Source organism: Salvelinus sp. IW2-2015, linkage group LG4q.1:29, assembly GCF_002910315.2.
Source record: "Salvelinus sp. IW2-2015 linkage group LG4q.1:29, ASM291031v2, whole genome shotgun sequence".
NCBI classification, from domain to species: Eukaryota; Metazoa; Chordata; class Actinopteri; order Salmoniformes; family Salmonidae; genus Salvelinus; species Salvelinus sp. IW2-2015.
In genome coordinates this window covers 26,529,403-26,544,388 of record NC_036842.1, presented here as the reverse complement: position 1 = coordinate 26,544,388, position 14,986 = coordinate 26,529,403, and the positions used below count along the sequence as shown (strand labels likewise).

Here is a 14,986-nt window from a genome sequence, read left to right as displayed (position 1 = left end):
AGCTATGCTATATTCTTATTTACATTTTTCAAAAATGATCTCCTTTAGGATCTGAAAAAGTCTGGCGGACGTCTCTCTCAATAGAGCGTCTCAGAGGTGGTGTAGCTGGTGCCACCAGATCTTCACCCCTTGATGGTGAAACCAAGTCCTTTTTGGGAGACTTCACAGGAGAGAGTCGTCCCGACTGGTGTCTCAGGAAGTTGAGCATTGTTGGTCTCAGGTGGTTTGTCCAACTGCAACTCTGGGGAACGTTCAATGTCCTGTCCTGCTCGTTTAAGAATTGATCCAGATCTCCGGATGGAACTGGAATTCGAGCTCGGATCTGATCCACGTGTCTCCTTAGTCTTTCCACTTCCGATGATCACAGTAATAGATACTGGTCCTGAGCAATCCTCAATGGTAGCTGGAATCCATTTAGGACCAAACCCATAGTTTCTTGTATAGACATCATCTCCAGTTGAGAAACTTCTAGGTGTCGGCGGTATCAGATTCCATTTTTGATCCATTGCTTTTTTTGTATTTTCATTTTCAGGTCTGGTCTGATGAGATCCAAGGTTGACCTTAACCTCCTTGACATCAACATTTCTGCAGGTGACAACCCAGTCGTAGCTTGAGGAGTAATCCTGTAGCTAAACAAGAATCTTGACACCTTTGTTTCAATGCTGGGCCCTTGCATCTTCCTCATCCCCTCCTTCAAGGTCTGAACCGCACGTTCTGCTAATCCGTTTGAAGATGGTGAAAAGGGGCCGACGTTACATGCTGAATTCCATTTTGTTTCATGAAACTTGTGAATTCAGTGCTTGTAAAACAAGTAGCATTGTCACTAACCAACATTTGAGGCAATCCCATAACACTGAGCTTTGTCTCAACTTCTCAATCGTAGCGTACGATGTTGACGGGTTCAGGGGTAAACATCCATCCACTTTGAATGAGAATCAATCAGCACAAGGAACATTTTTCCTAGGAAAGGTCCAGCGTAGTCCACATGTAGTCGTGTCCATGGTTTTTCTGCCATTCCATGGATGTAATGGTGCGTGGGTGGTGACTTCCTGTTACTCTGACAATCTTCACACCGGCTAACCTCATTTTCCACATCGTGGTCCATCTTTGGCCACCAGACATATGACCTCGCTAGGCCTTTCATCTCGACATACCTGGATGCGACTGATGCAACAACTTCAGTGCAACCCCCGCCCTTGTGGTGGGATAAACTACTCTTGAACCCCACAGAACACATCCATCTCGAACACCAATGCCAAGCGGCGAGTGTGAGTAAGGCATGATCTGAGGCTCTGTCACTGTAGGCCATCCTTTCAGGATAAATTCATGCACTTGTGATAACGTCACATCCTTTGAAGTCCATTGCCTGATTTGCGCTGTGTTCACTGGTGCATCATCCAACACGTCGATCATCAAAACCTGGTCATTTTCTTCTTCCTGACTGATGATTTCTGGAACAGGCAGCCTACTCAGAGCATCAGCATTCCCATGTATCTACCTGGTTTGTAAATGATTCTGTACTCGTAGGCCCTGAGCCACACATTCCAACGTTGAACTCTTGGAGACCATTGTGGTACTGGCTTTTGTTCATGAACAGCGAGATCAGAGGTTTATGATCCGTCACAAAGTGAATGTTCTCCGTACAAGTACTTGTGGAATCCTGTATTCCGAATATGACAGCCAGTCCTTCCTTGTCCAGCTGAGAGTACTTTTTCTCCGCTGGCGACAACGTTCTTGACATGAACCCGATAGGTTTCTCGGCACCATTCTCCATCCGGTGGGATAGCACCGCCCCCACACCATACGATGAGGCATCACACGATAGATAGATCTCTGTCTGCTGAGTAGTGGACTAGCACTTCAGCTGATTGCAGTAACACCTTTGACTTTGCAAAAGCTTCTTTCCTGTCTTTCTGACCATTTCCAGGCCACATCCTTCCTTAACAGTTGATGTAGAGGAGCAAGAGGGTAGAGAGGTTCGGGAGGAAGCGATTATAATAATTCAGTAAGCCTAGATAGGCTTTCAGCTCTGTAACGTTTGTCGGAGCTGGAGCTTCCACAACAGCCCTCACTTTAGCTTTGACAGTGTGACCCCTTGGCATCCACCTTGTGACCAGGTACTGCACTTCATCAGCTAACAGTGTACACTTGCTCCTCTTCAGCCGGAGACCGGCGTCCTCCATTCTCCTCAAAACTTCACCTAAGTTCTGAAGATGTTCCTCCTTCGTGACTCCCGTGACAAGAATGTCGTCGAGGTAAACCGCTACCTTGGGTATCCCCTGCAGAATTCCCTCCATAGTTCTTTGGAAGATAGCTGGTGCAGAAGACACCCCAAAAGGTAAGCGTTTATAGGTAAACACCCTCTGTGGGTGTTTATGGTCAGGTACTTCGTTGAAGCTTATCCATTAGCACTTTGATATGCGTGACTCATGTCCAGTTTTTTAAACTGTTGCCCTCCGGTTAACGTTGAAAGCAAATCCTCCACTTTGGGTATTGGGTACTGCTCCAGAGAAGAAACTCTATTTACAGTCAGCTTATAGTCACCGCATAATCTGATTGAACCATCTGGTTTTAGTATGCGGAACAACTGGTGCTGCCCACTCAGAAAACTTGACAGGTACAATTATATCCTCTCTAAGAGTCTGTCAATTTCCACACCACTTTAGGCTTCATGGCATATGAACTGATCTTGGCCTATAGAATCTGGGAGTAGCATCAGCAAGCAACATGAATGGTAGCTTGACCCCTTTTAATGTCCCTAGCCTTCTTTGAAAACACACTCATGCTTTGAAAGCACCTGCTGTATGTCAATGTCCTGTGGTGACATTTTGATTTCATCCAGTTCAATTTATTTGCTCAACCACCCTCTTCCTAGTAAGCGTGGCCAGTACCTTCCACTACTAAGAGAGGGCAGATTTTCTTTTTGTCCATGATATTCCACTTGAACATCAGCAACTCCAATCACAGTGATCTTTTCCCCTGTGTACGTTTTAGTTTAATGGGGGTGTCTCTCAGTTTAGGGCACTTCAACGGTTTTCCACTTCCTATAGAATTGGGAACTGTTCATCAGAGTGACACTACATCCGGTGTCTAGTTCAAACGGTACCTTCAATCCATTTATCCCATTTCCACAATGAAAGGCTCCACCTTCTTCATATTCGCCCCCTGTACACTGTACATGAGAATGCTTGCTCTGCGTCTGCGCACTCACTTTCACTTCTATCACTTGATTAGAGCGGTAGCTAGAGCGTCTGGAGGTATTCGGTTTTCTGGTCCGCCTCTTTTATATATATATTTAAATGAATAGTCTTGCAAATAAGATTTTGTTTTTAACTGACTTGCCTAGTTAAATAAAGGTTCAATAAATAAATAAAAGTAATCGAATACTAACGTCCGTTCGGATATTTAAATAACTGTGCACATCCCTACACACCCACATCAGTGCCTCTAACAGACCACCTCTAGCCGAGAAAACCTAGGGTCACGACGCAGGGGTTATTAGAGTGATGATAATGCTTTTTAAGTGTTCACGTTGTACTTTACCTTGTAAGAGAGGAACTCTCATCCTACTCCACAAGTATTCTAAGAGTTGGTGCCCCTGGATGCTGAGATTGACATTCACACACAAACCCACAGATAGACACAAATAAATTATGCAGCAGCTGTTAGCAGGTAAATACTCACCCTGCTTGTTGGTCTCCAGCCAACCTTGGCCAGGGGCTTGAGTGCACCGAAGGTCAGGAAGTAGTAGAGGAAGCTGAGCGGCCATGAGCGCAGCCGCAAGGCGGGCCGGGACATGCAGCTCAACTGGCCAAGACGACGCCGCAAGGCCAACTGAGGGAACTGCAACCTAGGCAACCATACAAAACGCTGGGTTGGCACAGGTATGGCCGTGTATACATAGTACACACAAAACAGTCTCAGTACAGAAACACTGAAAGAGGACAGACAGACGACAGGCAGGGACACCGACAGGCAGGCAGGGACACCCCCGGCAGTCCACCCGGCAGGCAGACAGACAGGCAGGGACACCCCCGGCAGTCCACCCGGCAAGCAGACAGCCCAGCAGGCAGGACAGAGGCTCACACATTCACCCACAGACTCTCTCCCCCACAAACACCCACACAGGCAAAGCACGTGAATAATGCACATACCTATGTCCACGCAAAGGACATGACACAATGGTTATACACAAAGACGTGTTAAATACCGGCATAATGGGAAAAACAAAATGACACAATGATGCCCTCTTACTTTATACTGTTCAAACACAAATCACACAACACATTCCTATCAGGAAATAGGCTACATTTTACATTTACATTTTAGTCATTTAGCAGACGCTCTTATCCAGAGCGACTTACAGTAGAGTGCATACATTTTATTACATTTTACATACTGAGACAAGGATATCCCTACCGGCCAAACCCTCCCTAACCCGGACGACGCTATGCCAATTGTGCGTCGCCCCACGGACCTCCCGGTTGCGGCCGGCTGCGACAGAGCCTGGGCGTGAACCCAGAGACTCTGGTGGCGCAGCTAGCACTGCGATGCAGTGCCCTAGACCACTGCGCCACCCGGGAGTTCCTGTACTGGCTACTGTAGGTTCACATGTTCTGACTGCACACATCCTCCCCACTGTATCCCCAAACTCTCCTCAACAATGCAGATGGTACTCTTCTACAGTATCTCATCCAAACCACCACATGGTTTCCTAAGAAACTCCTCATATATTCATATTTCATACAGAATCCACCCTACTTTTCAGGCTGCTTTTAGTCAGGCCAACTGTGTGTGTCCTTAAAATATCCTAATGCCTAACTGCCATCCATCCAGATCTCTCAATATGCCATGTTAAAATAGCTAAAAAATATATGAGCCTTCGCTGATAAATGCGGAGCGGGATTTTGATGACAAACCTTGTGCTTGTCATCAAAGTGTGGATGGTAAACACACCGCATAAAATGCATAGAAACAGCATATCCACCCAACAGCCAAATCAAATCATCTGTGCATGAATATGCCTGGCTGCACTGTAAAACAGTCTATTAAAATAGGCTTAAGTGGCTGTGATGTATTGCCCTGGTTCTGTACAATAGGACCAACTAGGGCAGCAGTGGCCTCTAAAGGGGGGAGGCCAATGTTACCGCAACAAGGGACATCAACGCACGCAATGTGCAAATCCACCGTCTTTGTCCAAAACCACAGGACGTGTACAAATACCCGCACTTGCGTTCTAAATAGTAGGTATTTGGGTATGCATTTCCCCCCCTCCTTTCTAGTATAAATCTATATTTTTTATTTGATTTTTTGCATACCCAAATAATTTATTTTATAGTATATACATTTTCAAATAATAATGAACAAATGGCTCTGTTATGTCCACATTAGCTTTAGTATGTCAGGGGATGTGGATCATACTTGGCCCTGAGAGTGATGAGCCAGAGCTAATAGGCCTGAAAAGGGAGGGAGGGGGGAGAGAGGGGGTATAATACATTCTGCTATACAGCTATCTATAGGCCTAAAGAATACCAGTCCACTCTAATCAGGATAAGAGACAAGCGTGCCATGGATAGCTTCAACACTGACACCCTAATAGACAGTCAGCAGCACCTTAACACCTGCCACTGGCATACACACAGACACTGCCAACTAGAGGTGACCTGTAGGCCAAACCGAGGAGGCAAGTCTAATGACAACAATGGAGTAGGACCGGATACGTTCAATTACAACAGTTGACCCTGACAATCTCACGCATGCACACACACAGAAGCTCACAATCAATTGACACAGACACACTGACATAACTAAGCTAAGGACCCTGGGACTAAACACCTCCCTCTGCAACTAGATCCTGGACTTCCAGACGGTCCACCCCCACGTAGTGAGGGTAGGCAACAACACATCTGCCACGCTGATCCTCAACACCGGTTCCCCTCAGGGGTGCGTGCTTAGTACCCTCCTGTATTCCCTGTTCACCCACGACTGTGTGGCCAAGCACGACTCCAACACCAACATTAAGTTTGCTGATGACAACAGTGGTAGGCCTGATCACCGACAATGATGAGACAGCCTATAGGGAGGTCAAAGACCTGTCAGTGTGGTGCCATGCCAACAACCTCTCCCTCAATGTGAGCAAGACAAAGGAGATGATCGTGGACTACAGGAAAAGGAAGACCGAACAGGCCCTCATTTACATCGACAGGGCTGTAGTGGAGCAGGTCGAGGGTTTCACGTTCCTTGGTGTCCACATCACCAACAAACTATCATGGTTCAAACATACCAAGACAGTCATGAAGAGGGCACAACAACACCTTTTCCCCCTCAGGAGACAAACTATTTGGCATGGGTCCCCCAGATCCTCAAAAAGTTCTACAGCTGCACCATCGAGAGTATCCTGACCGGTTGCATCACCGCATGGTATGGCAACTGCTCGGCATCTGACCGTAAGGCGCTACAGAGAGTAATGTGTACGGCCCAATATATTACTGGGGCCAAGCTTCCTGCCATCCAGGACCTATATACTAGGCGGTGTCAGAGGAAGGCCCAAAAAATTGTCAAAGACTCCAATAACCCAATTAAGTTATAGACGTGTCTCTCTGCTACGGCACGGCAAGCGGTACTGGAACGCCAAGTCTAGGTCCAAAAGGCTCCATAACAGCTTCTACCCCCAAGCTATAAGAATGCTGAACAATTAATCAAAATGACACCCAGACTACTTATATTGATTCCCCCCTCTTTGTTTTTACACTACTGCTACTCGCTGGTTATCATCTATGCATAGTCACTTTACCCCAACCTACATGTACAAATCACCTTGACTAACCTATACCCCGCACATTAACTCAGTACCGGGCCCCCTGGATATAGCCACGTTATTGTTATGTAATTCTACTGTTACCTTTTATTTTATTTAGTAAATATTTTATTAACTCTATTTCTTGAACTGCACTGTTGGTTAAGGGCTTGTAAGTAAGTATTTCACGGTAAGGTATATACCTGTTTAATTTGGCGCATGTGACAAATAAACATTTGATTTGATGACACATACTCACAGGTCGGTCAGTGGCCCTGTTGTGTCTTTAATCCCTGTGTCATTATAGACCTGTTTTGCCTCAGAGCTGAATCAGATCAATTGAATGGTGCTTTACAGGCTGGTGTTGATGCACCCTTTGTGAAACTACAGACAGTGCTTAACGATTGTCCCCAGCACAGCCATTCAGACAGAACACTGCCCATATTGTTCCACATACACACACAGATCTGAGGATGCTTTTTAGATCCGGAGCAGTGTGTGGAGCTGTGCGGTTCAGTGGGTCTACACAGACAGTACTATCACCACCTTTAACTGTCTCATTTCTCAAGGGTTTGATCACCACAACATAAGTCGGGAGGGGGGGTCATCAACAAATCTAATGATCCACAGCAAGAGATCAAAGATACGCCTGATTCTAGAAACCTGGAATTATTGAGTCATCAGGGAAAATCACATCTCTGATTACTTTGGCTACACGGATGACTGGGTAGGGGATGACTTCCACTGAGGCATGCTGCTGATGTGGCTGTATGGTGCCGTTCAGTAGGTAGTGTACTGGAGCTAGCGACTGCTCTCCTCACAGTCACCGCTGGTTGGCTAGCCTAGTTTGGACTGCAGAGTGTGACACTGGGCCACTCATCTTTTCTACACTCTAAACAGGAGAGCAATATTTACTACTCACAGCCTGGACGGGTACACAACAGCATATAAGATTAGAGCTAATATAGATAATTTAGCATAACGTTTAACCCCTTTATAAAAGGATATAAAAAAGGCTAAGAAATAATTTAAATGTAATTGAATCTCAATTCTCATACAAGTCTACCAGTGCAGAACGTTTTAAATATTTAATATCTTTACCATAACCTGTCATATGCCTTGGTTTCAGCCATCGTATAGCTTAAACATCCCAGACACCCGGATAAATGTCACAAAAGTAACAAATTCAACATGTAAAGAGTACACTTCTACCCCTTAAAAAAAAAAATCCTGGCTATCCCGTCTGTAGCTCGCTCTCTACCACACAAAACACACGCTCCAGCAGCACCCCCCTCTCTTCCTCAATGCAGGCACATATTAGCCAATCACTGACTGCATAGCATTCTCTCTCTCCTGCCTCTATCCACACTAGCCGAGTCTTAGCCTTCACGCAGCTATTGAAAACTCCATCTATCCGTTACTTCTTTCAGGACCACTTCTGAGGCTGGCAGGGTAAGGCTGGACCTGATGCTTTGTTCCCCCTTTGACTGGCCTGCCTGTTCGGGGCTTAAGGATATTACGTTGCAATTAGGCCAAACAGGGGCTTTGTGCTGCCTGGGACACAGAGAGAGAGAGAGACAGACAGAAGATTGAGAGAGAAAAAACATTGAGGGGGCTTTGGGAGTGCAGACCAACTGTACCCACTCAATAGTCACCCCCTTGGCTCACACTTGTTCCCATGCTCATGAAGCAGCCAGGGCACAGCTGAACACAAAGTACACAACACAAACACCCACTCACAAACCACACCACTGCTACACCTTCAATCTCGCGGCAGAACATTACATTAATAGTTCCCTCTATGCTCGCTCAAGTCATCTCTCTCAAGCTCTTTCAATCTATCTCTACCACTCATGTACTGTAAACAATCCCTCTATAGGCTAAGTACCATTCATTCTCTCTCCATGTCAGTCCTCTCTCTGTCATGTACAGCAGGCATGTTATACACACGTCAAGTCATCCTGTAGTCATTCATCTCGTTCCCTCTCTCCCTCTCAGCATACCTGAATCGGTTCCTGTGGCTGAGTGCTTGGGCCCCCTGGGTGCCCTGGCCTGAGCTGTTGCCGCCGCTGACTCCCCCCTGCTCCCCAGAGGAGCTGATCGGCCGGAGCCGGCGCACATCAACCCTAACTCTGTGGAGATTGTAGCAAGACGGAGGGCTGTGCAAAGACTTGCAGCATCTCACCATTTCCCTGAGCTCCGCGCTGCTGCCCGCTGCAGGTTCCTGCTCTGACACATTATCACTGAAGGTGTGGGGGGATTACAGACACTTCTCTCACTGGGGCTGCCTCTCTCTCGCTCAGCGTGCACACGTCTGTTCTCTCGCTGGATCTTGTTCTCTCGCTCCGCTATTCTCAAGCCCGGCCCCCTTCTCTGGTAGGACGGATGTGACGTGGTGAAGGGGGGTAATCCGTTCGCTCCCTCTCTTCGCTCTCTGTCATCTCACTCTCTCTCGCTCTCTCAGGGTTCCAGGGGCCTCAACGTTATTTTGTACCAGAGGGCAGAGGCTGGGTGCCAGAAGGTGGGGTGACTGTTTCACAGCTGATCTGAGAGGAGCTGCAGCAGACTGGTGACAGTGAGAGACTGGAGGAGGACTGGTCTGCCTGGGGGGAGCGGCAGCTTAATGAGAGAGAGAAAAAAATCCCATCAGCTATAGTGTTCATGGACCTTGTTAAAGATTCCTGGCCGCTCCCCTATACTGCTAATAAGTGTTGTGTAACAGTATAATTCAGCATTCATATGGATGCTAGCCGTACCTTGTTTTTTTAACTTAGGTTTTGGCCTGTTTTGAAAGCCTGGCTAGACTCCACTGCTTCCTACCTTATCCTATCCTACAATCAGCCGATTGGGGGGGGGGGGGGGGGGGGGCATCTGGACCCTCTGTCTCCCAACTACACGAATAACAGAAATTAGACTAATTGTCATAATCTGCTATCTATTCATTCCCTGTTGTTTTGTTAAGAGTGAATCATTTCAGAACGTTAAGCATTGGTTACCATGAAGATAACTTGGTTAAATTAATGTCTATTTTTAAAGCCCATCAGCTTTCTTACTTGTCTGACTTTTCCAAAATAGCCTCTCGTCGAAATCTCATGTCTTGTTAAACACATAAAAAATTGCTTTTATGCACTAGCAAATAATCCCTTTGGTTTGGTGTCAGTTACATTAATCACGGTTCAAAGGGCTGAAATGCATCTTCAGTAGCCTTTTAAAACCATCCCTAAAAATACCACAGTCAGACAACAGATGGCTAACAATGAGACTTATCATTCTGAAATGATTCACTGTTTACAAAACAGCAGGGAGTGAAGAGACAACAGATCATGATCTTATTAGCTAGGTTTCCATCCAATTGGCGACAGATTTATTTGAATATTCTAAAATCTGCATTTAAAAATGTTGCATTCTCTCACCGTGGTGTGTTTCCACCAAACAGAGTTGTTGCGGATAAAAATCTGAGCATGATGACGTAGTGTGCGCAAAATGTACTTTTCCGTTTAAAAAATGTCATGCACTGAATAAAAATCTAAAAGTTCAATGTGTTTCAATCACAGTTTCAACTCTACCGATAGTTTTGTCACAAAAACTGTTGGGTTAAATATCAAATGTGCCTATTCTGGTCCTGGCACCTGCGCTCTAGCCAACAGCTCACAGACACAGTCTGGGTAGACTGTGCTGGTAGGCTAATCTACATGATGAGATTATTATGGATAAGAGCTAAAATACTGTTATGTCAAATGGCAGTCAAGCATCGATCACGTCATCAAAGTAAGACCAATATTATTAGGAAAGGGGCCAGCCGGTAATCCACTCGAGTGTCCCGGCTACCGGTTCGTACTTTCTCCATTCAGGCTGCAAAGGCTTCGACTTCCTCAACTTTATTACAGTTGAAGTCGGAAGTTTACATACACCTTAGCCAAATACATTTAAACTCCGTTTTTCACAATTCCTGACATTTAATCTCAGTAAAAATTCCCTGTTTTAGGTCAGTTAAGATCACCACTTTATTTTAACAATGTGAAATGTCAGAATAATAGTAGAGAGAATTATTTATTTCAGCTTTTATTTCTTTCATCACATTCCCAGGAGGTCAGAGGTTTATATACGCTCAATTAGTATTTGGTAGCATTGCCTTTAAATTGTTTAAATTGGGTCAAATGTTTCAGGTAGCCTTCCACAATAAGTTGGGTGAACGTTGTCCCATTCCTCCTGACAGAGCTGGTGTAACTGAGTCAGGTTTGTAGGCCTCCTTGCTCGCACACGCTTTTTCAGTTCTGCCCACAAATTTTCTATAGGATTGAGGTCAGGGCTTTGTGATGGCCACTCCAATACCTTGCCTTGTCCTTAAGCACTTTTGCTTTGGAAGTATGCTTGGGGTCATTGTCCATTTGGAAGACCCATTTGCGACCAAGCTTTAACTTCCTGACTAATGTCTTGAGATGATGTGGATATATTGAAGCAACATTTTCCTCCCTCATTATGCCATCTATTTTGTGAAGTGCACCAGTCCCTCCTGCAGCAAAGCACCCCCACAACATGATGCTGCCACCCCTGTGCTTCACGGTTGGGATGGTGTTCTTTGGCTTGCAAGCCTCCCCCTTTTTCCTCCAAACATAACAATGGTCATTATGGCCAAACAGCTCTATTTTTGTTTCATCAGACCAGAGGACATTTCTCCAAAAAGTACAAATCTTTGTCCCCATGTGCAGTTGCAAACCGTAGTCTGGCTTTTTATGGCCGTTTTGGAGCAGTGGCTTCTTCCTTGCTGAGCGGCCTTTCAGGTTATGTCATTATAGGACTCGTTTTACTGTGGATCTAGATACTTTTGTACCCGTTTCCTCCAGAATCTTCACAAGGTTCTTTGCTGTTGTTCTGGGATTGATTTGCACTTTTCGCACCAAAGTATGTTCATCTCCAGGAAACAGAACGTGTTTCTTTCCTGAGCGGTATGACGGCTGCATGGTCCCATGGTGTTTATACTTGCGTACTATTGTTTGTACAGATGAACGTGGTACCTTCAGGTGTTTGGAAATTGCTCCCAAGGATGAACCAGACTTGTGGAGGTCTACAATTTGTTTTCTGAGGTCTTGGCTCATTTCTTTTGAGTTTCCCATGATGTCAAGCAGAGGCACTGAGTTTGAAGGTAGGCCTTGAAATACATCCACAGGTACACCTCCAATTGACTCAAATGATGTCAATTAGCCTATCAAAAGCTTCTAAGATCGTGTCATGCACAAAGCAGATGTCCTAACGGACTTGCCAAAACTATATTTTGTTAATAACAAGAAATTTGTGGAGTGGTTGAAAAACGAGTTTTAATGACTCCAACCTAAGTGTATGTAAACTTCCGACTTCAACTGTAATGGTGAGAAGGTGAAAAAAAATGCTAATCGCGGATGTTGCGTATCGTGTTCAGCCATTCAGGTTGCTGCAGTGTTTTTTCACGCCTAACCTAGCGTAGCAGGTGTAAAAGAAACAGGACCCCTGGTCTGATTGTTTCAAAATAAAAAAGTTATGCTTATTGAACATAGTTTTTGTATTGGATTTGTTGGCATGAACTCGTTTACGGAACATTATTCATAGTTTTAATAAATAGTAAATATTTGTGAAATAATACATCATACCGGCTGTATTTCTATATTATACATCTTGAAAACTTGATTGCTGATATGCAACAAAAATAAAACGGCACTATATCAACAATGGACTAATGAAACAAATACCAAAAGATAGTTTTGGGGTGGAATTTTCCTTTAACCCTGAGCAACATGGGCCTGGTATCCACAGTACTCCACTAATTATACATTTTTCAACACGATAACATCTTGTATCCACCCCCCCCCCCCATTTCATTGTTTTACCTAAATGTACTGTAATTTAAGATTTAAAACTGCAAAGTTCTCTGCCGCATGGCAAAATGTGTAGAATTGCAGGATATTAGCTTTAAAGCGGAAACAACAAAAATGATGTCTGAACTATGATAAATGTGTAGAATAGCAAGAAATTTGCTTGAAAACGGCAAAGTTCTCTCTCCGATGCCAAGAGGCGGGCCTTTAATATTGGTTAATCTGGCCATGCACTGCCGAAGTTATAAAACTCATATGCTATTTTTATCTAATGCGAGTTGTGTGCTGATGATGGGGTCCATAATGAATTTGCTATCACAAATGAGAGGTCCCAGCCGGTCCCAAAAAGTTTGAAAACCTGACCTAGAAGGCCTCTCTAGAAAAATAGCACACTATACTCCCAGAGCGTCCAACTATTTTCTCAATATTGTTTATCCATCAGTCTGATGTTGCACCTTTTTTGGGGGTGAGAGTCTTCAGTTAACACTATTAGTCTCTCAAGCAACGCATGTCTTCAACAAACAGGGAGCCGGTCCCTAAAAGCAGGACAACACCCACTTCCTTCCTTATCTGACACACTGATGCTACGGACTACTGTTATGAGTAATCTACTCATAATAACAGTTACTGTAAAGACATAGGAACTGTCAAAGTAACACTTCAGTACAGATTCTGTTTATCCCAAAATTCACTTTGGATTTTGTTACCACTTCCTGTAACAGTTCCCTATTAAACACTATTCTGTTGAATTAGATTACATTGAACACTTACATAAACATAGTTACATATTTCAGATAATGCATTATACAACGTTAATCTAAAATTGTGTTTATCCATTTTCAAAAAATAAACTCCGAACATTACCTTCTGTTGTCTGAAGCGTGAATCAAATTGACAAAGGGGAAGTTAAGTCTCTCACTGCATGCTAGTTAAAGGTGAAGGCTAGTCAGTTCCCTCTACTCTCTCACAACAAAGTCCTGCGTACTGGCTGGACAAGCCCTTTAAGAGACTAGAGGGTGGGCGGGCAGATATCACGTTCAAGGGAGTATATTTGCTGGGTGATGTCATCTGACTCACCACATGCCAAAGTAGCCTAATGGTCCAAATGCACAAAACTACTGTAGAATCTACAGCTGTAATACGATAATCATCTCATCATTCATCAAATTGACAGCGGGGCCATCTTAACGATAAGTTTGGGGTGATGAACTAGACTTCACAAATATTCAAATGTGTACAGTAAAGATAGCACTGTGTAATCAACTAAGCCTACAAGCAGCCATGTACTATCGGAGGGGTGCGACACCATTCTTCCATGAGAAATTCTATAATTTGGTGTTTTGTTGGTGGTGGAAAACACTGTCAGGTGCCGCTCCAGAATCTCCCATAAGTGTTAAATTGGGTTGAGATCTGGTGACAGACAGCCATAGCATATGGGTTACATCGTCGTCATACTCAAAACATTCAGTGACCACTCGCTCATGCCCCGTTGATGGGGACATTGTCATCCTGAGGGCATAGCCATGGTAGAATAAATTACCATAAGCATGATGGGATGTTAACTGCTTAATTAACTCAGGAACCACACCTGTGTGGAAGCACCTGCTTTCAATATACTTTATAGCTCTCATTTACATTATTTTTTTCAGTTACCAGTAGAAAGCGACCAATATGGATTTTTTAGGGGCGATGCCGATTTCTGGGGGTCAAGGAGGCCAATATTAAATGTTTTAATTACAATTTCCCAAAGATAGCCATGTATGCATTAATGCATACATTTGAATGGTAATACTTTTATTTGAATGGTAAATCTCTTTATAAAATGGATGCATAATTTTTCCATTCAAATAAAAGTATCTATTCATGTTAATGTTTTTAAATGTATGTAAACTGTAAAGTTTTTTGTCTGTAATGCATTTGTGCCAATCAGTTATGTTGTGACATGGTAGGGTTGGTATACAGAAGATAAACACATTTGACCAAATAGGGATAACACTTTTGGTTACTACATGATTCCATGTGTGTTATGTAATAGTTTTGACATCTTCACTATTATTCTACAATGCAGAAAATAGTAAAAATAAAAACCCTGGAATGAGTAGGTGTCCAAACTTTGGCTGCTATACTAAGCTTACTAATGACAATGAAATTATTATAACAACAATGAGATCGAGGAAAAAAAGAGGGTTATTATTATTATAAATATCATTTGACAATTTGGAAGTGTAAACACTAAATAAATTTGAAATAATACCAGGGAGGCTGGTCTAATGAAAAAAAAAGTGCAAAGCATTTATCACAGCATAGCAAAGATTAAAAACTGCAGAATTTGTGAAATTGTTGT

At 43.9% G+C, this 14,986-nt stretch overlaps 1 protein-coding gene across 6 annotated transcripts in view; it reads right to left on the bottom strand.

Moving 5' to 3' along the window:
* Nucleotides 1-14,986, bottom strand: part of LOC111961739 (phosphatidylserine decarboxylase proenzyme, mitochondrial) — a 56,493-nt gene that overhangs the window by 13,579 nt on the left and 27,928 nt on the right. For 2 of the 6 annotated variants that reach the window (XM_023984240.2, XM_023984242.2), the window contains exon 2: nucleotides 3,685-3,850. The exons of 1 other annotated variant lie outside the window; for it this stretch is intronic. In XM_023984240.2, the coding sequence (XP_023840008.1) occupies nucleotides 3,685-3,850 (166 nt within the window). Of the gene's footprint in view, nucleotides 1-3,684; nucleotides 3,851-8,799; nucleotides 9,416-13,506; nucleotides 13,642-14,986 lie in introns of those variants that run through there. 3 more of the 6 variants (XM_023984237.2, XM_023984241.2, XM_023984235.2) reach the window with 3 other exon arrangements.